Below are 26,788 nucleotides of genomic sequence, written 5' to 3'. Positions count from 1 at the left end.
CACTCACTAGAGCACACACACTCGCCCTACAGAAGTACAGCATGGGCCTCCTCTTGCTCTGGGTATACTGTAGTAGAGGGTTTGTTTGAGCTTTGTCATCCAGTTTGGGTCAGAAATCCTCCACACTCTTGCAGCAGTATTCCTTTGTGCTTACTAATGCAACATCCATCTTAGACATCCAGCTAATCCAGGATTCTGCAAGAGAGGAGGGAAAGAGCTCGAGTGTGTCAGGATTTCCAGTTGAATAAATACTGAATGATGGGAGTCCACACACACAAAAGCAACTGTGATCTGTGCATCTTAGAGGATGAAATGAAACTGCAGTGCTCAGTCATCTTCCAGTCTGGTGTAGGGATCATTCCAGCAGCGTTAGATCATTTGTAATTGTCGCATACAGCAGATTTAGAGGGTAGGACGCAGTTCCTCATTAAATATCTATTCCCTCCTGGCTGCCTACTACTCCTCCGCCCTTGAGACTTTCTCATTCCACCCCTTCACTGTTCACTTCACTGGATAATCGCAGCCATCTTTTATTTCTCTCACTCACTCTCTTATTCTGACCTTCTGTTTGTTCTTATATATATAAATATTTCTAATAGTCTAGTTTTCTATCTATCTATAGTCAAAGTCTCTGTGCTCTTCTTCTCTCCAATGGAACAGAAGTAAATCGGCAGACCTATATCCATTTTTATAATGTTTTCTCCATGCTGTCTTCAGTGTGTCCAGTCTAAATCTCCTATCTCACACACCTGAAGAGGGGCAGATGGTATCCCTGGCAACAGAAGATTCAAACCTAGTCCCCCTAATAACTGAGGACAAAGAACAATCCAGCAGTCAGACAGCGGAGGGAATTCATAGTTGTTTCACATATTTGAAATGCTTTATTCGGTTTCCCTGGGAGGATACATAGAGGGAAAGAGTGCTGCTTACAAGACTATCAAAGTATTTGAGAAAGAAGGGTGCATGCAAAGTGCACAATGTTTGTATTAGCTAAATATTTCATACATCTCAGCTCTTTGTCATTCTATCAGGGTGGACTGAAACAAAAGTGTTGATGTATGAGTCAAATGACCCATGAGTCAAAAGATATTAGCAACAATAAAATGTATTATAAACCATTAAAAAAAAAAAAAGATGTAAAGAAATACATGGATTTAACTAACTGAACCTACCATAAATATAATCATCACATATCACAAGTTCTCTAGTCTAGCATATGCAGTATTATTGAATCTAAACAGAAGTGAAATGCACAAAAGCTACATCCATTCACAACCAGAGAACGATGACATCAGTTCATCATCTTACATTCCTCTTTATATACAGTTCAAATCCTACATCAGTCCCCACAAGCTCATAGACTCAGTATTACCAGACTAATGACTCGTTTGGATCTACAGGACGGGTACATTAACACAATGTCTGATTAATACAATATTGCAAGATTGGGTTGTGATTTGGCTACATTTAGCTACAGATATTTCAGATTACACAGTGTATATAAATAACCCAACAACAGTTCAATACAAAGGTTTGCAGCAGACACAGTGTGTTTTTAGAAAGGCTATTATTTTACTATGTGATGAAAATCCATTTTGCCTGTGAGTGCTTGCATATTTCTTTATCAAAAGGGGTGTGGATTATTTTAGGGTTGTTAGCTACATTTTGTGCAAGCATGACTACACACGTGTCACGTTCAAGAACAGTCGAATTTTCTTGAGATAAAGGCAAAGGAAAAGAAAGCAAGAAAAATAAAGATTTGATTGACATTTGAAAAATTTAAATGAAAAATAAAGAATAATTAAAACAGTATCATGATATAAAACTCCAAATGTCTGATGGCAGAAAATAAATCTAAATGTTTTTCTCATTTTTCAAAAATGTACAGTATATAAGGACATGAAAATAAAAATCTAACTCTTATTACTAAGATATCTGCTCCCCTCTTTACTCACAGGTGATCTCATAAAGGTTCTCTGAGGTTCTGAAAACGATATAAGGATGTGATCATGACTGAGGAGATCCACTTCATCACATGTGAGCCACTTCAGAACAACTGGCCTGTGATTCTCATTGGTTGGAATAATCTGACAAACCTATGTCTGTATTTCGGTTTGGCTTGTTTTCTGCTTCTGGAGAAGGAAAAATACTTTGGCTTTACCTGCAATTCTCCTCAATGCCAGTGTGTGAGTGCAGCCAGTCTTTACAGAGAGTGAGCCACAGTTGTTCATGTTCAGGTGTGAGAGACTCCAACAGCCCTCGGAGCAAGTGCCAAGGAACGAACGCGCGAGAAAAACTCTTTTACTCTTTTTTCATTAATGTGTGTGACTTCAGTGAAGCATCTGTTTGAAGGATGTTGCAGATTAGCAAGGTTTCTTTCAGAGAGCAAAGTCATCTGCGTATCGATTGCTCTCTATGTTGTGATTGCCGTCACAGCAGCGGCGGGGCAAAACAAATGGGCCGTGGTGTTCGGGTCAGTGGTCTGATGTGAAGCTGGATTCCGTGGCACATTCACTGCACTCAGTATTTGACATGAACTGAAAAACACAGATAAATCACGTTAGTGATGTAAAAAAAAAAAAAAACACTAGTCTTATTATCTTATATCTTTATCTTATATATAATTTATCTTACATATTTGAGTCAGCTGTGCTCACTCTGAACATCATGAAATGCACACTGGGATGCTTTTTAAACTGTATTAAAGGACATTATCAAGTGATTTACAAAACCCCAAAAAAAACTACAATCAAAACGTCCAAGCTCATCAATATTCATTAATTCTCTTAAAATAACCATAATAACCAAGACTGCATTTATTTGATAACAAAAAAAAAAAAAAAAAAAAAAAAAAAAAAAATACTATTTAAAATAACTTTTCTATTTGAATGCATTTTATGCATTTTGCATTTTGATGCAAAGCTGTATTTTCAGCATCACTGTCACATGATCCTTAAGAAATCATTCTAATATGCTGATTTGCTGCTCAATAAACATTTCTTATTATCATCAGTGTTGAAAACAGTTGTGTTGCCTAATATTTTTGTGAAAACATACTTTTTTTTCATTTTTTGATTAATAGAAAATTAAAAATGATGATAGATGGATGGATGGATGGATAGACAGACAGACAGACAGATGATAGATAGATAGACAGACAGATGATAGATAGATAGATAGATAGACAGACAGACAAACAGACAGACAGATAGATAGATAGATAGATAGATAGATAGATAGACAGACAGACAGACAGACAGACAGATGATAGATAGATAGATAGATAGATAGATAGATAGATAGATAGATAGATAGATAGATAGATAGATAGATAGATAGATAGATAGACAGACAGATGATAGATAGATAGATAGATAGACAGACAGACAGACAGACAGATGATAGATTGATAGATTGATAGATAGATAGATAGATAGACAGACAGACAGATGATAGATAGATAGATAGATAGATAGATAGACAGACAAAAAGAAAAAAAACAAATTTATAAATATATAAATATAAATATAAATCAAAAAAAATTTTATTATTTTTTTATTATTATTATAAATAGATAGATAGATAGATAGATAGATAGATAGATAGATAGATAGATAGATAGATAGATAGACAGACAGACAGATGATAGATAGACAGACAGATGATAGATAGATAGATAGATAGATAGATAGATAGACAGACAGACAGATGATAGATAGATAGATAGATAGATAGATAGATAGATAGACATAAATATGATAGAAAGATAGATAGATAGATAGATAGATAGATAGATAGATAGATAGATAGATAGATAGACAGACAGACAGACAGACAGACAGACAGACGATGATAGATAGATAGATAGACAGATAGATAGATAGATAGATAGTTAGATAGACAGACAGACAGACAGATAAAAAAAAAAATAAATTAATTATGAATGAAAGAAAGAAAAAAAAAATAGATAGATAGATGGATAGATAGATGGATAGATGGATCTAGTATTTAACATTTGCTTTTCATAATCCAACCAATTGTCAATGGATTAAATCCAGTCCTGTCCTTTTAATTACTAAATGTCCTCTTCACTCTGAAAAGTGTCACATAATGGAAGTAAATGGGTTGTGAGTGCTGTTTCATTGATGTTAAATCAGGGAGAGATTAGACTGGATTCTGTTAGTTACCATCAATGTTTCATTTAACAGTGTAACAGTGTAAAGCATTGGTCTGTGATACACTACATCAATCAGTCCATGTAAATGTCTTCTAAACAGCCACAGCTTTGTCTAGCATTTTTCTCAACATTAGAAGAAAAGCTGAATGTCCACTGGGGAAAAGTAGCAGTATTTAAACACTTCAAAAGCACAGCAAAAGAAAGAAAATCTCCAGCCACAAAGAATTCTCTGCTTCCTGACCTACTTAGATGTCCCTGGTATAGAGTTATGTTTCAGATAATCCGTTCTGCATAAATATCCAACATTGAGGAGCATATTTCATGTTGAGTGAGTGAGTGTGACTACGAAGAGGAGAAAGTCCCACGGGGCTCGGATGAAGAGGTTAGAAGTCGCTTACTTGACAGATTCACTGCGCATGCTATGAAGATGACAGCTCCCCCCACCAGAGAGACCACAGAGAGCAGCTTGGCCACGCGACCCAGTCGCCTCGCTCCGTCTATGTTCCCCTGCTCCAGACTGTTCCGGGACTAACAGAACATGACAGTGAGATCTGAGCTCCCATTAAAGCACTTTACATATTCAGCACTGTAACACACAATGAACAATTCAGTCTGGTTTACTGCAGGAAGAATAATAACTTCTGTTCCTACACAGACAAAAGAAACATTCAATGAAGCAAGTGCTTTTTATTCTTTAAAAAGGATTTTCTTGTAAGATTTTAAACATTCTATTAGACATACAATGTGTTAAAATGTAAATCTAATTATTAAAATTGAATATATATTATAATAATATATAATAATTATTCCTCCAGAAAAGTAATAGGGTTGATGAAGTCTTGTGCTCAAAAAAAATAAATAAAAAATGATATAAATATATAAATATATATATATATATATATATATATATAGAATGATATATATATATATATATATATATATATATATATATATATATATATATATATATATATATATATATATATATAAAATTATGAAAAATGAAAATATAAAAACTCTAAATATTAGCAACTACTATAAAGGTATCTCAATGATATTAAAATGTAAAAACTTGCTAGTTCTTATTTCCTTATACTGTGTTTTTTAATTATGTGTATATTTGGTAACTGGCTGGGAAAATACAAAAAAATAATAAATAAAAAATTCTATATATGTATTTGAATATTAAATACATACAAAAACGAAGTTAATGAATTTTTCTTAATATGTTCAGTGAAATATTATTAACAAATCTAAGTGTTTAAAAAATATTAAATTTTAAAATAAATATGTAAGAAAAAACAATATTAACAATGTTAGCTATTCATTGTTAAAATGTAGCATATTAGGGACATAAATCTTGTAGAATGACCCAAATGGCCCAACTTTTACATACCATGATGGAGTAAACAAATCCCACGATGTTGATTGGCCAGGCAGGACAGAAGCAGGCGATGATGGTGAGGATGAGGTAGTCTTTGGGTTTGGAGCGGTCCATCGGGGGGTTGGTGGCGATACTGGAGTGGCGTGAAATAGAGGGCCGTGGGGAGAACGCTGTGTAGGCGATGGAGCTGGAGCGGCTGCCCATCCGGGTGCAGCCCACATGTGGATGGTGAGAATGAGGGAGAGAATGATGCCGGCGAGGAGGACACGAGAGAATGGGTTTGGAGGTAGAAGCATCGTTTGGGGAAGAACAAATCCTATCGGCTGTCAAAAAAAATAAAAAGAGAGGATTTAAGCAAACTAAATGATGAGACAAAGGTACACATTTATATAGAGACATCTTACAGAATTCATACAGCACTGGTCAAATGATTGGAATATGAATGATTTTTTTTTAAATGTTTTTAAAGAAGTCTCTTCTGCACACCAAGGCTGCATTTATTTGATAAAAAATACAGTTATATTGTGAAATATTTTTATTATTTAAAATAACTGTTTTATATTTGAATATATTTCAAAATGTAATTTATTCATGTGATCAAACCTGGATTTTCAGCATCATTACTCCAGTCTTCAGTGTCACATGATCCTTCAGATATCATTCTAATATACTGATTTACTGAAATATTTCTTATTACTATCAGTGTTAAAAACAGTTGTGCTGCTTCATATTTTTCTGGAAACCGTGATACACTACCATTCAACAGTTTGGAAAAGTAAGATATAAAAAAAAATTTATACTTTTATTCAGCAAGGACACATTAAATTAATCAAAAGTGACAATAAAGACCTTTCTAATGTTAAATAAGATTTCTGTTTCAAATAAATGCTGTTCTTTTGAACTCTGATGAATAAGATGATGATTTCTACAAAAATATTAAGCAGTTTTTAACATTAATAATAATAAGAACCATTATTATAAGCATCAGTGCAGCACAGAATTTCTGAAGATCATGTGACACTGAAGACTGAAGTAATGATGCTGAAATTCAACTTTGCATCACAGTTTTTTCAAATTGTACTAATATTGCACAATTTTACTGTTTTTGCAGTATTTTTATTCAAATAAATGCAGCTTTGGTGAGCATGAGTCTTTTCCACAAAAATATTAAGCAATATTATTAATTAAAAAATGATAATGATTCCAAACTTTTGAGCGGTAGTATATAATACAACAATTATTTTTTATAATATGCACATTTATTCAAATAGACAGACCACAGTTTTTTTTTTTTTGTAGCTGTTATCATTATTGTTTGTCTCACCATGTTTTCCTCCAAATGTGATGCTGATAGAAACGCAGGATGGCGTGCTCTTGAAACCAACTTTGATTAAATAGCCACCAATGCAATTAATTCACTAATCTCCATCATGCCTTTCAGCCCCTCCTGCCAGGAAGCCCCTTTGGCAATTTTAATTAGGATGCACAACTTTCATTTAATTAAGAGCATTTACAACTCAGCGACTGTAAAAAGAAGAGAAATAAAAATCCCGCTCTTAACCTCAGACGAACTCCTCAGAGCATCACCGAGCCACAATAAACAACAAAGTGGTCATGAGTTGTTGTTCCTGTCCACTGCCAGCTCTCAGTCATTCTGTGATGAGTAACAAAGAAACGCCTGTGCATTATTTACAATGATCGGATTTGCTGTGCGGCAAACTATTCCTCTAGCAGTGCTGCTGGGAAGTGCTTTCTGAATTAATCATTTTCACTTTCAGCTTTTATCTGTGCTTTTTAAAATCTATTTGCTTATTAAATCCTGAAAGTATGCATCATATATTTATTATTTTAATATTCTCAATATTTCTGTGTAAACAGGATCAGAAAATAACCAGGGTTTTGAGCAATAATAATAAATATATATATATATATGTCCCAGATATTTAAAATGCGGGGACAGAATGTACCTCTGTAGTGAATTGCTCTTTCTGATTTGTTACCAGGCGTTTGATTTAATGATATTCTATTCTAGGCCTGTCTATTTCTGGTTTAAGTGGCTCTGGAGTGACTTGCTCTTACAGTGTCTGCAGTGGCCTGTAACTGTCAGATATCTGTTTTTTGAATATGTGGCTAATGAAGCGGTTTTTAGTAATAATAATAATAATAATAATAATAATAATAATAAAAAGAACTATAGTAAGCTCTAAAAACTGAATGTGAAGAAAACTCACCCCAAAAACTCCTAGACCTGACACAGGAATGTACAGCTGCTTTTGTATTTGATATCAATTTGGGTCAGAGTTGTTATTGTTAATAATACTACTACTAATAATAGTATTATTATTATTAATAATAATAATAGACTAATAATAATAATAAAATTAAATGAAATAAAAATGTAGATGAAAACAAACTTTAAAAATGTAAAGTATAAATTAGTATTTGATATTGATTTGGTTCAGTGTTGTTATTGTTAAGTAAGACTATTAAAAATAGCTGAAAATAAATAATTATATATATATATAGATATATATATATATATATATATATATATATATATATATATATATATATATATATATATATATATATATGTATATATATATAATTATATATACTACATATATAATATATATATAGATGTGTGTGTGTGTGTGTGAGTATATATATATATATATATATATATATATAAAGTGAAAAATATAAAAATAAAAGCTAATTCAAATTATTAATAAATTCTATAAAATAGTAAAATATGTATACATTCTATATATACACACACACACACACACACACACACACACACACACACACACACACACACACAAACAAACTTAAAAAACATAAATTTGTTTTTGTTATTGATTTGGTTCAAAAAAGTACTATGTCCTAAACCGGGCTGGAAACTAATAATAATAATAACATACATACATACATACATACATAAACAAACAAACAGCTGAAAATATAGAAATAAAAGCTTAGTTCAAATTATTAATAAATTAATAAAACTACATTATATATATATATATATATATATATATATATATATATATTAGCTAATTCAAATTATTAATAAATTAGATAGAATAATCTATAGAATATAGAATTTATAGAATATAAATAATCTTAAAATAATTTTCTAAGTCTATTTTTTTCCTAACTTTAGTCTTTGTATTTTGTACAGCTGCGGTTTTTGAGCTCTAAAAACACTCAGTCTCTCATCTCTGTTGTTTGGCCGTTTGATTACATGCCATTTTTAAAGTCTTCATCCTGATTGCTGAATGCAAATGACTGTAGTGTGACTGGCCTAGCAGGACCTTAAAAGCCCCAGTGTTTTCATCCTGGAGACAGAGCAGACGCTTTCATTTAAATTATTTGTATCCCTTTTCCCTCACACGACCCTCCCAGAATGACATATTATTGATGAAATGATGAACTACCACTCTCGGCTTTCTCCTTGACCATAACGGTGACCTCTCCCGAGCGCCGCGCGTCCTCATTGGACTTCTGGGGGAGAGTGAGGGGGCGCAGACATGGGAAGGAGTCTGATCCGACCCCGGTGTTCCCCGGCTGGTATGTAACAGGGTCCGGGGTCTGGCAGCTCATCGGCTCCTCGTCTTGGGTACACACCAGAGAGCCCAGTGATGCCTGATGGTACTTGGTTTCCATCGAGACGGTGGAGGGTGCGAATGTGGCCAGTGTAGCGCTGATGTTCAGACGGTGTCCCGTGTGGCTAAAAACAGGAGAAAAATAGTTAGATTTATGTGCACAGGAGATGAATCTCATTACCACAGAAACGCACGATCATGCTCCAGAACATAGTGTCATCAGCACACACATCATATCCCTCACACTTCAGAATCACACAAATCAACTGCTTCATTAAAAGATTATTTTTATCATAGCAATGGTTTGTTCATTAGCCTGATGCACATGCTTGTTTAACCCCATGTAGGTCATGAAACTGACCTCAGCTACAGAGATAGATGTTACAACATTCCTTTTTACAGCAGGGAAATTCATATAGATTTCTAACAATCTATTTTAGTACCCTTAAAACCATATTTATTCAACTATCCCCTAAAGTCAGTAAAATACGGCCCAATTTACCGTGATAGCCTAGGAAAATGTGGTAATTTTCTGCTAGGACATTATTTGCTTTTCTTTATTCTCGTTTTTGCATTAAATGTGATAATTAAACTCACGAAAAAACCGTACAATTTTCATAGTAAATACTGTATGTGGGAACATATGGTGACGGTCAAAATATTCACTGGATTCTCTCAAGAAAACATGCGCGGACAACATGAGGGCAAATAGACAAAGCCGTGGGGAAAATAAGAGACATGGAGGGATAGAGAGAGAGAGAGAGAGAGAGAGAGAGAGAGAGAGAGAGAGAGAGATAGAAAGGAAAAGACAGTGGTAAAAACATATTTTAGTCCATAGTTCATATATAAGCTACTCTAGAACGACGAATATGAAGATTAATTAATAACGATGCACAATTTAAGCTGTTCTTTGTCCTCGTCCATCCAAAACACAGGTACAATTCACCTATCCAGGTCGGGAAACGCTGTTTTCTAATCAAAGGGCTGTGTCTCCCACAGACATAAAAAAAAAAATCATTCAGACGTTGATTAGTGGGTTACACATATCATACATACATCACAGAAATAAACAGATAACGTTACCTCTCCCGCCAGTGTGCAGTTAAAGTCGCACGTACGCCGTTAGTTCATCTGCATAAACGGTCGCTCGGCCGATTCAAATGAAAATTCTATATTCCAGTGTGACATTCAAATGTACATGAAAAGAAAAATGCCGCGGTGCTGTGGTCGTGTCGGCAGGGATGCTGGGATCATCACTGGCTGCAGGCTCACACTCACTGGAGGGAGGAGAGGAAACAGCGTGAAACGAGTAAACTACACGCACTGGAAAAGCCTGTGATTAAACAAAACCCCACTCATTATGAAGGCTGATTATAGCCAGTAGCCCATGACAATTAAATAGCTCTTCGGTGCAATTAACAAGCATTTCCACAAAATAAGCAAGTTACACATTTCAGCGGTATTACTCAGTAAGAATGTAACATTGCAATGTAAACTCACCAATTTAAGATTCACTGAAAAAGTAGTAATTTTGTAAGGGAAAAGTATTAATTACATTATAGTGTCTATAATAAATGATAAGTGCAAGCCTTTTGTAATATTACTTTTGAAAATGAATTACATTTGATATAATTTAATATTATATTGTCTTTTAAAATATATTTCACCATAACTCCACTGTGAAATACAGCAAAAATAGCACCTTCGGAACTAAAAAAAAAAAAAAAAAAAGAGTTAAAAAAAAAGGTATGTACTTTTACTAATTTACAGTGAAAACCAGCAAATATTTCTATTTACATAGTAGGCTATATTAACACTAATTCAGTTAATGGTGTGCAGGTATTCTGCAATCCCTAATGATCATAAGAAAAAATTATAAATGAATGTAAATTATTTCCATTAATTATTCATTATAAAGCAGTTATTATCTCTGTTTGGTAGTCAGTTTTCTTTTCTGTCTGTTGAAAATGGTTCCAAACACTATTATGAACAACAATGAAAACATGAGAGTGAATGTACTCTGGGGTCTTATGCCCTGCAGTTCTGGTCTGCCGCAGGGATGTCAGGCTGCTTGAAGGACTGCATGTGTGAGTAATAAATAAGCAGTGTTGACTGCAGACACATCTACTCACCAACAACATTACATTACATTCAAAATGCAAATACGGAATGACAAGTCAAGGATATACAGAGTCCTCAAAGAATATATGGACATCTAAGCCTTAGCTAAAATGCATTACTATTGCAGTGGATAAAACACCAAACAATGGGCATCATTTGACAAGACAATTTTTCATAAATGTTTTATAGGTTTAAAGTTATAAAACAATATACAATTTAGTTTAGGTTGTTTCATGGAAAAAAAAAAAAACCTAACTCCAAATCAAAATAACTATAATAAAACTTAAGCTTTTCCTGTCATAAATGCTGCAATCTCTTTAATAAATGACATACTTTTGCATTACAAACCAAAAAAATACAAAAAATATATACATTCTATTACCTTTGTACTCTTTCTTTTCCAGAATACTAAGAATATTTTAAAAGACCAGTCCCTCTTATAACTGAATCGGACTCAGTGCACATTTCTCTCCCGATTCAGATGGGACGACTTCATTTTATGGATAGAGGACTCGTATTTTAGGTTTGAAGCTAAAAATATCTTAGGATTTTTTTTTTTTTTTTTTTTTACAAACAGACAATTAAGACATTAACTGATGGACTGGAGTGGTGTGGATTATTATTTTTATCCGCTGTTTGGACTCATTCTGACGGCACCCATTCACTGCAGAATTGATGTAATGCTAAATTTCTTAAAATCTGTTCTGATGAAGAAATAACCTCATCTACATCAAAGCTATATTGCGCTTTTTATGAATGATGTTTTTCTCTGTAGTCCTTCAGAGAAACACGATGCACCTGCGACAGATTCTCTAGCGTGCATCGAGTTCAGCCAACAGACAAGACATTGGCACAAAAAGCTGACATTTAAAAGGATATAAAATCTCATGAAATGCTAAAACTCTTTGGATGTTTTGACTAATATTTTGTAAAAATTGGACTGATTTCTTCAACCACTTGTTTACAAAAACTATTTTGAAACCATATTTTGGCTTCAGAACCGAAATTCCCCTAATTTCCCCTTTGGGGAACTATTAATTTTGCACCTACAAAAATCTTGGGAGCATAATTATGAAATGTAAAAAAATTTTGTCTTTTGGAAGTTTCATTTCAAAATAGTTTCTGCATGCAGCTGGTTGAATAAATCCTTCCAAATTGTTCAAAATACTAATTTGTCAACATATATTTGCAGGGTTCCCACTTTTTTCAGTGATCATTTTCAAGGACTTTTTTAATTTATGTACAACGACAATAAAAGACAAGGATCATACCCTAAAGTAATATATTCCTCTCTACAGAAGTCTGTAAAACATTTCAGTTCATTTCAAGCACCATTGAAAAAAAAAAAAAAAAAAAAAAAAAAAAACCACACACACACACACAACTACAACCTTTTCCTGGACATTTTACATGTTCTCTCATTTTCCAGGACAAAGAAAAAGTGTCATAAATTTTCCAGGACGTGTGGGAACCCTGATTTGGCTTAAAAATGCTCTTAGTCTGAATGTGCAGAATGCCTCTGAATGCTTAAAGGGCCAGATTAACTAACAGCATTTGCAAGTGCAAAACCCTCATTTGGCACGAAGAAGCTACTGTCAGAGTTTACAAAAGACATGCAATGAAAATAAGCGACGAAGAGAGAGATTTCCAGCTGACGTTACTGCATAAAAAAAGAAAAACTCACTGAGCTTTGTTTTGTGACGGTGGCATTTATTTGGTGCCACATGATAAATTTTCAGATCATTAAAAAAAAAATTAAATACTAAAAAGGAAAAATAGTATGCAGAAATTATAGAAAACATGGAAGAAAGCAGTCAAATATACAAACTTGTACACAAAAAAATCTGTACAAAATGTTACACGCATAAAATGTGTAAGAACATCTTAAAAACAAGTGTTCAAACGCTCCTCTTCAGCACAGTGCCTCATACACTTCACTTTCCCATACTGCTGAGAATATTGGCCTGTGAGGGGAAAAAGAAAAAGTAGAAACAGTGTGTGACTCAAAGGAAAACACCTAAATCACATTCTAGTGTGCTTCCCTCCAGACACATTATTAACAGATCCACAGCAGACACAGACATTACTGACACAAACCTTTATAAAAGAGGAGAAACGTTTAACTGTTATGCCTTCGATTTGCTTCAGGTCTTCCACCTACACACAAGGAAAATAAAGAGAAAACGAAATATTAAATCAGCCTCATGTCAAAGTTTCGCACATCACAGGTGAAGAGCCAGACGTATACCTGTGTGAAGTCCCCATGAATCTCTCTCCAGCCCATGATTAATTTGGCTTTCTTGTCTCCGATCAGCTGCAGGCTCTTGAGATCCTTCAGAGAGCCGGAGTTCAGCGTCTGCAGGATCTTCTTCCTGGACTGCTCTAGTAATGCTGAATCCAGATGGGACTCCCAGTTGACGTCATTAGCTGAGGGAGGATCCACACCTCCGTTCTCCTTCCCCTGACCCACCTTATCAGCAGAAAATGTCAAACGTGAAAGTACCATCTCAGTTACTGTAAATATACCATCGCTTCACAGCTTTTAAAGAAACCTGAGAATCTCTGTCCTTCCATTGAGTTCATTCACCCAAACTCTAATGCTTCACAAAGTTCATAAAGACGTTGTGAAAAAATGCATATGTAGTTATTAAGCTGGATGCATAGTAAACTTCAGCCATCTACTGGCCATTACTGTCACAACATTGTTTTATTTCTTCACAAGGCAGCAATATGGCCAAATACATGATATTTCTCAACTTTTTACAGAAGTGTAGATTTTTACTGTACTGAAGTTTGTATATTTGCTTATACAAATGGTAAAATAGATCAATTTACATAAGCGTCAAATCTAAAAATCTTCAAAGTGCACATTTAAGGAATTAACTCAAAGCGTGGCGAAAAAAAAAAAAAAAAAAAAAACCTTAAACAGCCAAGATGTAATCCCTTTTCAAAAAGGTTTAAACAAATCAACATGATAATTTCTGACAACATTACCATTTTTGGGGTGAACTATCCATTTAATGCTTAAAAAAAAAATTATTCTATCTCTGTAATATCAATTATTTTATTGGACCCAAATCTCCTGGTCACCATTAATTATTGTATATTTTATTACGCATATGTAAAGAATAAGCAGCAGCACACTGACCTCAGTTTGGATACGTTTCTTCTTCTTATCCAAGAACTGAGAGGGTTTACACACCACAGCACACTGCTGCAAGGGCTGCACCTGAGAGACTGAGATGTGTTTGGACAGGAAGAAACGGCTCCTTATTAACCAAATACAGTCTGAAATCTTGTGCTTAAAGGAATAGTTCACCAAAAATGAAATTTGCTGTACATGTACTCAACCTCAGTTTGTATCTTCTTCAAAAGATTTGGAGAAATTTAGCATTACATCACTTGCTCTTGAACTGAAAAGTTGCATATTTGTACAAAACAAATCCGGAATTCAGGTGTTTTAACTTTAACCAGCTGCTTCTGATCAAAATGAGTTCATTATCCATAACGCTTACTCCAGTGGGAAGAGTCCATCCCCTGTTGTCTCTCACAAAACTATTTCTGCTTATAAACAGTGCTTGATAGGTGCATGTTTCTCTCTTGATTCAGACTTTTTTTTACTGGAGAAAGCAATGTTATGGATTATGAAATCATTTTAGCTGTAAGCAACAATTTGATGTTAAAAACATTTTAATGACGTATTTGTTTCTTACAAACACGCAGCTTTTGGATTCACAAGACATTCATGGATGGACTGGATCGCTGATATCAGCTGTTTGGACTCTCATTCTGACGGCACCCATTCACTGCAGAAGATCCTTTGGTGAACAAGTGATGGAATGCTAAATTTCTCCAAATCTTTTCTTATGAAACAAACTCATCTACATCTTGAATTGCTTGAGGGCGAGTACATTTTCAACAAATTTTCATCTTTGGGTGAACTATTGCTAAATTTAGATTTCCAGGAAATGCACTCTTAAATGTATCAGTTCAGAGTTTCCCATCTGGAAGCACAGAAGCTGACAGTAGCAGGATGAGAGAGGGGACAGAGCGGAAATGCTTTGAGCCCTGAAGAACAAAGCAACTGTAGCATCACAGAAACATGCAGCATACTAACAGCACAACTCAACAGGCAGAGAGGAAAAGCAGGGAAAAAGGGTCATGAAACACTAAACCACTTCAATCAATACTGCGTTCTCATGCATGAAGAGTGTCCCAGGAGGACTATAAGGATGAGTTTAACCACATCTTACCCTGTAATGGCGTGACGACCGCTTGCTGTTTGCGTGGTTTGGCGACTGTAGACGGTTTTCTGTGCAGTAGGGGCAGATCTGTCTTAAAGAGAAGTGCATCTTTGGACTCTTTCTCAATGGTTTCATTCTGCTTGTTAAACATGTTTGCTTTGTCCTCCAGCTCCTTCTGTTTCTCCTTCAACATCTATGGGATGACAGCAGAACATATGTGAAATCACCCACTGGCTGATGTGGAAGAGGTTTTCCAAACTGTGCACTCATGTAGAGTTTGCAATTGTATTAGTAATCCGGCCCAATCTGATGGATTAACTACAAGCAGGAGGGACAGACTGATATACTATTTTACATATACACACACACAAAATGGCACAGCTTCTTAAATCTTAGCTTCCTAATCAGGTAATCATATGATAATTAAGCACTATTTAACTATCATTCATTACGATAGAATTTTAGTGATTAGACTTGGTAACTATGCATAAATACATATTTGTCATTTTAATTGCACTTAGGACTGGTGGTGATGATGATTTAGATATTGCTACCCATTGGGTTTCTGTATAAAAAAAATAAAATAAAAAATACATATTAGTACTAGATAACAGTAATTATTATTAAAAGATACTACTACTAACAATATAAAAACGCACTAAGGATTGATGAGCTGCTAGGTTCATGAATATTAATCACATTGTCAGCGTTGCTTCGAACTGATTTGATGAAATCAAAACAGGGACGGTAATAGATGAGCACCAGCCAATGAGAATGCAGTTGAGTATTAGCTCCGCCCACTACCGGAGAAACCAAATTATCTTCTGCTTGTTCTTAAAAGCTGAATTCTAAATGAACAATGCTATTTTGACAGGGAAATACAACAAAGAATGCGTTTTGCATGTAGCGCGTCTATTGAGCGTGGTATGCAAGACTCTCGCTCTCTCTCTTTGCATGTGTGAGAAACAGCGCTATCAGCAAAGTGACGCCAAGTCGTGCACCTCAAATACAGGTACGTTGCTTATCCATTAAGCTGAACTGAAATACTACACACACACAGGCGAGTAAACTAAGAATGTATTAGCCAATGCAAGCATGTGATCAGCTAGAGACAAAAAAGAAGGAAAATCTGACCACGCCTCAAGCCACGCCCCCAGCACGCATTATTAAAAATATACATTTTAGCACATTAAAAGATATATCTTATATTGTTAAAATATGTACTCTCCTGTAAAAAAAAGAAAAAGAAAAAAAATGCATTTAATAATCATGATGACGACAATACAATAATATATTTTAACAAAGTACTATAATATATTATAGTATATAGAGTTGTTATTATTATTTAAGTATCTGCCAAAAGTTTGGAAACATTACAGTTATTAATGATCTTGAAATAACTTATCTTCTGCTCATCAAGGCTGAATTTATTTGTTTAAAAATAAAAAAAATCGTGACATTTCAAATTCACAAAAAGTTTTCAATTTTAATATAATATAAAATGTAATGTTATTCCTGTGATGCAAAACAGGATTTTCTTCATCACTCTGCAGTTTTCAGTGTCACATGATCTTTTAGAAATCATTTACAATTTATTTGACTCAAGAAACATTTCTGATTATAATCAATGTTGAAAAAAATTTTGCTGCTTCATAATTTGTGTGGAAATGATGTACTTTATTTTTCAGGATTTTTTGATAAATAAAGTTTAATGAACAGCATTTATTTGCATTTATCAAATATATTAAATTCATTAATGCATTAAATAGAAATCATTTTAAATGTCTTCACTCACGTTTTGTCACTTTCATGCATGATGAATAAAATTATTAAGTTCACTTTTTTAAAACCTTACACAAAAATATTAAGCAGCAAAACTGTTTTTAACATTGATAATTAGAAATGTTTCTTGAGAAGCAAATCAGCATTTTAGAATGATTTCTGAAGGATTATGTGACACTGAAACTTCTTTGTAAACAACAACAGATTTATAAACGTTTCTAATGACGAATACTGCGTTCACAAATGCAAATTAAAGCGGTTCAAACCAAGCGCAGCACTAACCTAAACTCAAATCACAACTAAAAACAGTACTGTAACAGCAGACATGTAGCGCGTCACACTACACCCTATCATATAATTACAACACAAACGTTGTGAATTTCATGACAGCACTACCAATCTCAATCACATCCCTGCAATGGCTAACAATAGTTAATTATTTAGTCGCCCAGAGTAAGATTTAGTCGCATATGCGATTGATTCACTCGCAATTAGGGCTGCACGATTAAACGCACGTAATTAATTTGCGATTGTCATGCGCATTTAGTCAGTAAAGCCGGTTCTGTGATTAGCAGTAAATCTCCATCACCTGCTTTCAGGTGGAGCAGCATTTACTACATAGAGCCATAATTCTCTGACAAGCTATGCAAAATCGCTTTCATAATAGCAGACTATATAACTATAGGATTATGAAATCGATGAAATCGTTCTCGATTATGACAGCTGTTTGCGTGTCTTCTCAGTGTACTATGGTTCTGTGTAGTAAATGCTGAGAGCACGTGAAAATACTGCATTTAATAAGTTTTAACTCCAAATTCACTTCATAACATCAGTCGGGTGTTTAAAATAAATCCTTCTGTGAGATGATGTGGCTTCTTTAACAGAATAATTAAGGCACACAATATTTCATTGTATTCTAAACAGTGATAAAGGCTATGTTGATTAGCATTTCATTATAGATATACATTATTATGATGAAAATTAGAACAAGAACTCAGATAATCCGTATATTGTCGTAGTTGTGTGTTTATTAGTCACGTTGAATCAATGAAAGGAGTTAAATCTTCTGTTTATCAGTTTATCAGCTGCAGCGTTTCCTGGATTTCTTCTTCAGGACATATTTGGAATTTCAGCGTGAGAGCGCCCTCTGGCCTTTGGATGGAGATTTACTGCTGATCACAGAACCGTGCTTCACTGAAAGATACGCAGCTTCTGCCTAATTGCAATTTATTGCCTTTGCGATTTGATTTTGATTACTTGTGCAGCCCTACTCGCAATGTAGAGGTTTGCAAATATTGAAAGAGTGTGTATGATACCTGTATTTCTTTACGGGACTGTGCAACAGTTTTGAGCAGGTTGAGCCTCTCCCTCTCAGCAGAGCCCATCATCATCTTCTCCAGGGCCAGGAGTCTTTCCAGAACCGATGAATCTGGTGAACTGAAAGACATTTCAACTGTAAGCACATTTACACCAGCCAGACAGCATCAGATGCAGTAAGGGTGTGTCTAGTAATGATAGGGAGAAGACTGTGCACCAGACGGACATTAGTTGATCGACTATAGATAGCGAGAGATGGCAGGGGGAAGAAAAAGGAGGAGCAAAACATTAAAAAATGAAGAGCTACAATCAGGCAAGAGGTGGGACCCGTGTAAATATTGGTGCAGCTTTCCAGCGGTGGCGAGAACTCAAGGAGCAGAAGGGAATCAGATGAAGAGGTTGCTGTGTTTCTTCTTGATAGGGGAGTTACGCTGATTTAGCTTTTTCACACAACTTTTCTGTGTTGGCTTTTTCTTGAATAGTCTGGCAGATCCACTATCCTCGCTGCCAGGGTTGTGTACGTACGTGTGGGGCGGAGTTATAAAAACAGGGGCGAGGTCCTGTTGGGGTATGGGCGTGTTTTTTTTGGTGCTTTCAAATATCAACATTGTTTTGCAAAAATGGCTTAGTGCAATTTTAATCAACACTGTGAATGGAAAAAAAATATTGATATTATAATTGATATCAACATTAAAATCCCATTTAATGTTTTTAAAAAATACCATGATACACTAAAGTTTGTTTTATATTTTATATTATATTATGGAATAGAAAGTTCAAAACATTAGTGTTTATTCATTCTAATGTATAATTGCTGAATAAAAGTATTAATTAACCCCTTAACTGTCACTCACATTTTTAAACAGACGTGAAAGTGCACGATCCAAACTTAAATTCATGAACGAAAACATTTTGTAACATGATATTGATGTACCATTTTCACGGTAATGCAATGTCTGATTTTAAAATGGGTTTTAAAGAGTGTATTTTGAGATCAAGTTTTCAGTTGATGTATAATTTCTGATGATTTCTAAAGTGTGATAGAGAAAAAGGTAACGAAAAATACTTTTTTTGACAAAGGTCAGAACTCCTGTTACTATGATGTAGATTTTTGAGGATGCACTCTTGTCAAATTAATCTATTATCTTTCTTTTGTAATAGTTCAGTAAACTTGACCGTTAACAGTGATGTTGATTTATCAGTTTTACTTTTCGTGGGTTAACTCATGTAACGCAGTGCAAAATAAAATTCATTTGAAAAGCTATTTTCAGAACTATATTCATAATATAACATATATTCAGAATTCTGGCTTGATGGCCCAGCACTAGAGTACATGTGTCCTCCCTATTCATGTCCAGTGAGGCACATTTAGCCTGTGGTCTTTGTTATAGGGAGTTTTCCTTTGAGCACCAGCTACCAAATCATGGCCTACAGCACAAAGCCAAGACCTGTTAAAGTGCTCACACGATAAACTAGTTTAGCTGTTGTAGCAAGCTGTCATACCTGTGTGGATGTACGGGAGGTGATTGAGACTGTTCAGCTTTCTTTCCCTCTTTAGATGTTTTGTTCTGGCGCTCACCAGAACCTCCAGCCTCCTGTTCCTCTCTGGCTCTCTTTCCAGGAGCTAGGAGTGAAGAGGTAAAATTATCACCACATACCCTTTCATCATCATCCAGAGAAATATATTATAATACTGCACTGCTCACCAATCGTAGGAGCCAAAACGGTTTCCCTGACAAAGGGCCGATTGACAATCTGCTTAGACTTGGCGGCGAAGTTAAGGGCTGAGAATGTGTCAAAGTAGTATCTGTACTCCGGCGCGATGTTTGTGATCATGACAGAATGGGCTGAACCACCCAGAGAGTCCTGCAGCAGACGGGTGAGTTTACTGTCTCTGTAGGGCACGCGGCCCCCGGCCCCCGCGTTCAGAGCATCCACCACTTTACTGAGGGTGAAGAGAGACAGATTGATGGCCCCGCTCTCTTTCAGACGGATGCCCTGGTTTCCTGTGCGCCGGTTGTCTTCTGAACCAGCCAAGTCAACTAAATACAGCTTTCCTGTTTGTTGTCTGTGTGGCGGCCCACGCTGAGACTTCACTACCTGAGAGAAAACAAATGCATTTATGTGATTAATTAATTAGTCTTTTGCAGAGGACTGGCAACTTTATAGGACCCAATGAAATCAGTTTTATTTTTGCACAAACTCTGCTTGAATTTTTCTGGATTCTGTTTTAATGCTTAACAAAAATGGCCAATAAAATCAACTGATCAAGCAACTGAATTTCAATAAAAAAAAAGAAAGAAATAATACTTAAAACATTATAATTATAACTTGAAAAACATTTCATTGTACAATAGCAATATATTAATTAAATTCCTTTAATGAATTAATTTTAATAAATAAAAAAAATGGCTAATCAATTGAATTCAGAAAACTAGCTATTTAATAAACTTTTATAATAACAGTGGCCTATAAAATGTGTTTTTCTCCCTCAGAAACTGTGTTTTTTTTTTAATACAAATGTATTAAAAACAGCAGTAATCAAATGAAAGCATAAAACAAATTATTATTCAGGGTATATACAGAAACCATGGAGTTAAATTTAATACCTTTTTTTAAGACTCTTACCATACATTTTAAGACCTCATCGCCACTCCAAGTTTTGACCCGTTACATTGGCAACACTTTAACTAACATTTACTATATACTGTTTGTAAGATAGCACAACTAAACAGTCGTACTTTGTGATAACTCCTTATCAATGCAACAGAATTTAGAAGGGTGGGAACGAAGCACAAGAAAATTAACCGAGTGTCTAAACCAATGCAATCCAAGAAACAAGAATTAGAACAATAAACAACTGACAAAACTTACTGAAGAGGGAAACTAAAGCTCTCCGAGCTAACGGGACAATGAGTTCATACAGTATATTCAAAAGATGTATTTGTAACATCAACTTTTTTATCTGTCTGCAAACCATATCTGTTTTTAACACTTCCATCCCTAAAATACATATTTTACAGTCACTGTTATGCACATTGTCCATTAACACAGCTCTAGGCCTTCCTACTAGTAGCCCTCCTTCATTTAGCAGTTTTATCACATTTCAGTCAAATGTAATTTATGCAATATTTTAAACCTTTAACCAACGAAAAAAAAAAAAAAAAAAAAAAAAAAAAAAAATCAACCCATGGCAAGAGTTTAAAAGCAGCCCAATTCCGTGGAAAACAACAACCCTGCATCCAACACAAGCTGCAGGAGTCAGATTTGACTGATCACGGGTCGAGAGTAAGAAGAGATGACTGACAAGATGTTGGAGGATTTGCTCCTCAACAGATCCTCAGCTCATTGATAAATATCTTATATTGTAAGATGTGCTCCCTTACACAGTGCCTGCACGATCACGAAATCCAAAGTGAACTGCGACTGTTTGCACTCATTTAAAAAGTAATTTAAATACCCCACATATTGACAGCGGCTCCCTGATGCGTGAAAAATTATATACAATATTAGCGGGAGCAGACACAAAAATAACGGGAGCGGATGGGAGCATGCGTTAATGGTCAGATTATCAGCGAGAGCGGGATCAGGTAACAAGTCTCGCGCTATCACGCAGCAGCGCAGTCAGTCAGTGAGCACCGTAACAGATGACGTCACACAGAACCCCACTATACGAACAAATACACAATGAAAATGTGCTACAAAATGTAATGGCTAATTAAAATGGCTTTTAAGACTTTTTAAAGGGCCTTAATTTTCTTTTAATTGATTTATCAACTTCTAATACTTTAAGACGCCGCAGATACCCTGTTATTTATTTATGATTTAACACCATGTCAGCAACAACAGCTGTATTTATGGCAAAAATAATTCAATTGCATCACTTAATTAATATCCTTTCATAATATTTACAATTTAAGAGTTTTGTCCTAAAAAGTCAACATACAAAAAACATCTAACTAACATAATTATGTAATCATATGAAACTTGAACAATTCTTGGCAAACAAAGTGCTGCCCAACAGAGGTTTACAGATTAAATTAAAAAAATATATATAATAAAAGCTATATTATTATTATTATTATTATTATTATTATTATGAGACATACATTATTTTGTACAGTAGCAATATACTTGTCTTAATTCAAGATTAGAGAAAAACTTTTATTTTGTTTTAGTTTTTTTGACGCAGAACATGCAGACGTCATATTTAAATAGCAGTATTTTGTGCTTTAATATTCAGTCACTAGTTTCAGGCACAAATAAATGTAGTGTCCTACTTTTGATGAATTCATCCAAATTTTGAGAAATTCTGCAACATTCTGAATTATACAGCAAATTCTATTTTTATGACTTGTGTTCTCTCGCCCAAATACATCCAGCAGACACTGTAAAAGTCAGTGGTATTTGTTTTGATGGAGAGATTTCATTTCAGCACCAGCTACCAAATCATGGTCTACCACACAGAGACCAGGACCTGTTAAAGTGCTAAAGGAGAACTAGAATGAAGAGAAGTGCGCAGGTTCAGACCTTTATGAGGAGGACAGCGTGACTGCGGCTGGAGCGCTGGTTGAGTTTAGTAGAGGCCGTGGTGCGGTTTAGACTCGCGGGGATAAAATGAGTGTCAAAATCAGTAAAGGATGAGAGTGGTGTGCGTGTTAGCCCGGGAATGAGGATGTTTCTGTCCTTGTCTTCACGGATGGGCAGGTCCTGGGAACCCGGGGACAACAGATCCAGCACCTACAGACACAAAGTGCATCAATATTGCAGAGCAGCTGCCACTGAAATGGGTTAAGTGTGTACGTGTTTGTGTGTATGTATGTAGATTTAGACTACCATTCAATAGTTTTAGGTCAATAAGATTTTTTTTTAAATTAATACTTTTTATTTAGCAAGGATGCATTAATCAAAAGTGACAGTAAAATAAATTATAAAACTGTAGAATGCTTTCAAATAATGTAGAATTTCAAATAAGATCTGTTCCTTTGAGCTATTTAAAGAATCCTGAAATATTACTAAAATATTAACCAGCAAAAACTTTCAGCAATTGATAAATGTTTCTTAAGCAACAAATTAGCATTTCTGAAGGATCATGTGACACTGAAGACTGGACTAATGGCTGCTGAAAACCCACAGAAATAAATGATCTCAAAACATCTGACCTTTTCATTGTAGATCTCGAGGTAAGACATCCCAACCGAGTATTCCCAACCATCCAGATCCTTTCCCTGAGCTTCAACCAGTCTGAAGACCTCCTTCACAGCTCGGGTAATAACGCCCGGCTGCTCTTGACTGCCGAGCATGGTGTGGGTCTTTCCTGAAGAAATGAACAAGAAGAGTCTCTAGATTGTGAACTGACAATATAACGGCACTTCATAATAATCCTAAGAATCACATCACACAAGTTACTAAAGGAGTAGGGCTGTGCGATATGGACAAAGAAAACCTATCACGATTTTTTGATAAATTTTGCGATTTCGATTTTAATCACGATTTTGACACACACAGACATGCTTTACAGTCATAAATGCATTCAGTATAAATTTTAAACATATTTCCTAAAGAAAACCAATGAGAGCTTTATCAAGAAGTTGTAACATGCCTCTAGAACAGACATACGTCTAATCACTAAGTAAATATGTCAAACAAAAGGTCTAGACATATGTCAAAAAAAAATAAAAAAAAATAAAACCCGTGTCCAGGGCTTTTTTTTTTTTTTTTTGCCATGCATTGGTCATAGAGCTCATTGTAGCGGTGCCTCAGGTGTTGAAATAGATTTGTTATACATTATACAGGTTCACACGTACTCCGTCTGCAGTGTGTATACAGTATGTGTATGCGGTGCAGAAGCAGCAGTGAGAGCGCATTATTGTACCGCGAAAGCACATTAAAATAATGCGCGAGCGCGAATCTCTCCACTCGCCTTTGTTTTGTCACAAAACCAGACACGCGTGCTCAGATACACGCTGCTCTCGTCCGGAGAGAGTGCGCGCAATATTAAAACATGTCTCCTCTCACTCACTCACAACTCTCTCTATGCTCATGCGCTAGATATTCATTCTTTTCGCACCTTTCGATTTCTAACCTTTTCTGTTCACATCTTTTACCGTGTGCAGTGTGAAGCTCTGATCCATTAACATGGGCTCGGAAAAAATACGCATCACAGACAGAGTGTGAACCTGGAGTTAGGCATATGCCCAGTCTGTTCTGTTCTCGCGCTCCACTTAGGTGCGCTGCATTCTGATTGGATCGGATAGCATACTGCGGGAGGTCGGGCCCGCGGAAAATCTCGCTATAAAGCGATTTAGAAATTGTGCACGCTCAAATCGTGATTTTATTACGATTTCGATTAATCGCACAGCCCTATAAAGGAGGCGGTTGAAGAAATTTCATAGTTTACACTGAGATGATAAAGATATCGCTTTCAACAACATTCACTTTTTCAAAAGTTAACCAGCCGCCAAAATCTCATTTTTAGTTGAAATCAGAGTCACACAGACACCCCCAGAATAGGAATATCACCTGCAAAGGACAAGATGACACAGAGGAAGAAGTCATACCTGCTCCAGTGGGTCCATAAGCAAAGACACTGGCGTTCTGACCATTGAGGATGTGAGGGAGGATGGGCTTGACGGAGGTCAGAAACACCTCCTGCTGTGTGGTCTGCTCGCCATGAAACACATCGAACCTACAAACCAACATACAATTATATATACAAAGTTTCAATTAAATAAAAAACAATTAATAAATATAAATGCAAACAATGGATTTTATTTTATATGTATTAAACATTTTATGTTATAAATTTGTATAATATTTATACAAATTTATATAATAATATTTTGTCCTAAAAAAAAAAAGAAAAAAAAAAGATGCAATTATCTTAAAAACTCTGCAGACAAATATAACGTACCAATAAATAAAGCTCGATGCGGATGACAAATTGAGTCAAAGTTAACTACATATAAAAAAAAAAAAAAAAAAAAGGACCTGACTTGATTTTAATTTTATAAAATTAGACAAAATATTTTCTCATAAATGTTAACAATACACCCTCAAAAACAATTCCACTGAGTAAAGAAGAAACCACTGCTAAATATTGTTGTATTATATTATTTTCAACTAAAATCGATCATGTAAGCAGTAAAAGCCTTCTTTAGTGTTTCTCTCCCTGATAATCCACACAGGCACGTTTAGAGCCGGTGGATTTTAGTCAAAGAGAAGTTTGATATCAGCACCAGCTACCAAATCATGACCTACTGCACTGAGACCACGACCTGTTCAAGTGCTTAATAATGAAGGAGAAAGACGAAAGAAACTCAGAAACAAAGTGCAATCTTCAAGGATTATGACTGACTGGTACTGAAGGGTCTCAGTGGCGTTCCTCCAGTTGATGATCTCCAGCTTTTGTGGCCCCAGACCCCTGACACAGGGCCCTTCTCCCTTCTCGTCCTGCTTGTCCAAGTAGGGCCTGAGCCGAACCGCCACACGAACCCGAGAGGTCCGCTTGGATCCAGCAGCTCCATCGTTCACAGCAACACGCTGTGCCATGTCTGACATCAAACCATTAGACTCATCATCAAATACACGCATCGATATAAAACTAATAAAAGCACTCAGGATGATAAAACACTTGAGTTTTCTGAATGTGTTTAACTCCGTGACGCACTGACGTGTTTCCTTTTCAAAAAACAACACACGGACATGATAATAAAAATGACATTAAACTTACCTACTGTGTTGTACAACTGCTAATCCACGTCTCGGCTTATATAGTATGTTCTCTTGCACACTATAAGGAGTTTTTATAAACTATTTTTATTCAGTACATCACCACTCTCTGTTAACTCCTCAACAATGGCGCCTGTCGGAACAAGCACGGTTATTTTCAAAAGATGAAAACCCCGCCCCCTTCACTAAGATTTAACCAATCAACGCACCCAAATCAATGAGCCCGCCTTCTTCTTTGGAAATTTAACTGAAGAAACAAACGCGTTGTGCCGCCATCCTTCGGCAGTATATTGGAATAACACATTTTTTTTTAAAATCAGAAATACAATAAATAAATAAATAAATAAATAAATCGTTATGCAAGAAACAACCCTATTAAATATCTTTAATATACAAAATAAATATTAAATTTTATAAAAAT

General features: G+C 35.2%; 2 protein-coding genes and 1 non-coding gene across 4 annotated transcripts; all 3 read right to left on the bottom strand.

Annotated features, from left to right (window-relative positions):
- Positions 1–861: 861 nt before the first annotated feature.
- LOC109065642 (proline-rich transmembrane protein 2-like) lies at positions 862–10,541 on the bottom strand. Its single transcript, XM_042767181.1, has 5 exons — positions 10,256–10,541; positions 9,005–9,297; positions 5,574–5,884; positions 4,576–4,705; positions 862–2,537 (listed from the first exon to the last, which is right to left on the bottom strand). The coding sequence occupies exons 2-5, from the start codon at positions 9,231–9,233 to the stop codon at positions 2,521–2,523; spliced, it is 687 nt and encodes a 228-aa protein (XP_042623115.1). The 5' UTR covers positions 9,234–9,297; positions 10,256–10,541; the 3' UTR covers positions 862–2,520.
- A 1,833-nt stretch (positions 10,542–12,374) lies between these two features.
- LOC109065641 (kinesin-like protein KIF22) lies at positions 12,375–26,530 on the bottom strand. Of its 2 annotated transcripts, none has more exons than XM_042767179.1 (13): positions 26,369–26,530; positions 25,994–26,189; positions 25,197–25,324; positions 23,799–23,953; positions 23,167–23,376; positions 20,343–20,736; positions 20,140–20,260; positions 18,636–18,756; positions 15,547–15,730; positions 14,442–14,530; positions 13,542–13,763; positions 13,391–13,450; positions 12,375–13,257 (listed from the first exon to the last, which is right to left on the bottom strand). In XM_042767179.1, exons 2-13 carry the CDS (start codon positions 26,185–26,187, stop codon positions 13,228–13,230), a joined length of 1,908 nt encoding a protein of 635 aa, XP_042623113.1. In that variant the 5' UTR covers positions 26,188–26,189; positions 26,369–26,530; the 3' UTR covers positions 12,375–13,227. The 2 variants fall into 2 exon arrangements, with proteins under 2 accessions (XP_042623113.1, XP_042623114.1); XM_042767180.1 differs by having other exon boundaries at positions 26,373–26,528.
- LOC122147134 lies at positions 25,794–25,928 on the bottom strand. Its single transcript, XR_006161440.1, has one exon. It is a non-coding gene; the product is annotated as a small nucleolar RNA SNORA30/SNORA37 family (small nucleolar RNA).
- Positions 26,531–26,788: the final 258 nt, after the last annotated feature.

The sequence above is a fragment of the Cyprinus carpio genome, chromosome A12, assembly GCF_018340385.1.
Source record: "Cyprinus carpio isolate SPL01 chromosome A12, ASM1834038v1, whole genome shotgun sequence".
In the NCBI taxonomy this organism is placed as follows: domain Eukaryota; kingdom Metazoa; phylum Chordata; class Actinopteri; order Cypriniformes; family Cyprinidae; genus Cyprinus; species Cyprinus carpio.
This window is presented reverse-complemented; position numbering and strand designations above follow the sequence as displayed.

What these genes read in the sequence shown, in the direction of transcription:
- LOC109065642 (XM_042767181.1), bottom strand. Translation starts at nt 9,233, where the DNA reads ATGGAAACCAAGTACCATCAGGCATCACTGGGCTCTCTGGTGTGTACC. An exon ending in CAAGGAGAAAGCCGAGAGTG is followed by an intron (nt 5,885 to 9,004) that starts GTAGTTCATCAT and finishes TTTTTTTGACAG; the next exon opens with CCGATAGGATTTGTTCTTCC. An exon ending in GATTTGTTTACTCCATCATG is followed by an intron (nt 4,706 to 5,573) that starts GTATGTAAAAGT and finishes ATGTTCTGTTAG; the next exon opens with TCCCGGAACAGTCTGGAGCA.
- LOC109065641 (XM_042767179.1), bottom strand. Translation starts at nt 26,187, where the DNA reads ATGGCACAGCGTGTTGCTGTGAACGATGGAGCTGCTGGATCCAAGCGG. An exon ending in TTATGGACCCACTGGAGCAG is followed by an intron (nt 23,954 to 25,196) that starts GTATGACTTCTT and finishes TCATTTCTTCAG; the next exon opens with GAAAGACCCACACCATGCTC. An exon ending in AGAAACGTATCCAAACTGAG is followed by an intron (nt 13,764 to 14,441) that starts GTCAGTGTGCTG and finishes TCTGCTGATAAG; the next exon opens with GTGGGTCAGGGGAAGGAGAA.